Source organism: Trypanosoma grayi (assembly GCF_000691245.1).
Source record: "Trypanosoma grayi strain ANR4 Tgr_2374_V1, whole genome shotgun sequence".
NCBI classification, from domain to species: Eukaryota; Euglenozoa; class Kinetoplastea; order Trypanosomatida; family Trypanosomatidae; genus Trypanosoma; species Trypanosoma grayi.
The window spans coordinates 1-786 of NW_008827992.1; the positions used below are offsets into that span (position 1 = coordinate 1).

The 786-nt window shown below is 53.8% G+C and overlaps 1 protein-coding gene across 1 annotated transcript; it reads left to right on the top strand.

Moving 5' to 3' along the window:
- On the top strand, positions 1 to 711 carry DQ04_23741000 (Tbingi protein; the record flags this gene model as incomplete). The annotated part of the gene is made up of 1 exon (XM_009318185.1): positions 1 to 711. A coding segment is annotated over one exon (711 nt), but the record flags the coding sequence as incomplete, so codon positions are not given.
- Between the last annotated feature and the right edge of the window lie 75 nt (positions 712 to 786).

Here is a 786-nt window from a genome sequence, read left to right on the forward strand (position 1 = left end):
TGGGTCGTGAGGCGGCAAGGCGCCACCACCGCCCTCATCCACGCTACTCCCGATGATCTCGGGCACCGCGACGAGCAGCCCTTGGTGATGCCGGCCACCTCATCGTGGTACCAAGGTTCAGTACCCCGTGTTGTCGGGGGAAGCCAAGCGACAGCAACGTTCGCCACCTGGAGAATATTGCGGCGCCAGGCTTACGGCATCACACAGTACCAGGACCAGCCGCGCCTTGCTGGGACACAGTATTATCCTTGTCGGTCTTGGGGCGCGGGTCACCGCGCCGTCAGCAGTATCATCCACACCAAGTTACTGCTGTGTGGAAATGCGGAAGAGAATCCCAGCCCTACAGCAAAGGGCAGGCAATGGAACTCAGCTGGGCTAACACAGGACAAACGCCTAGCCTTGGGTAAACAGCTCTACGAGGATAATATCACGTTCTGCCTTCTGAGTGAGACAAAAATATCTCCCCCTGAAGCAGCTAACTTTGGACCCCCCGGGTTCCAACATTATGGGATAGCTCGCACCTGTCGTCGTGGACGTGTATCAATCCTCATTAGGGATAAGATACAGGTAGAGACAGGACCGGCGCTTGTGGCAGGCATTGAGCTTGCACAAGTGACCATCCATCTAGATGCAGGTATTTTTTTTCTTTCTTTCTTCCTCGTGTCTTCACGACTCTCGTCGACGGTTCCGCTCCATCAGCCACCATCGTAGAGCACGTTCGTTATTGCTTAATTTCTATGCGGAAGGAGGTCCCTTTGTTTTGTTATGTATTTTGTTATTTTTGGT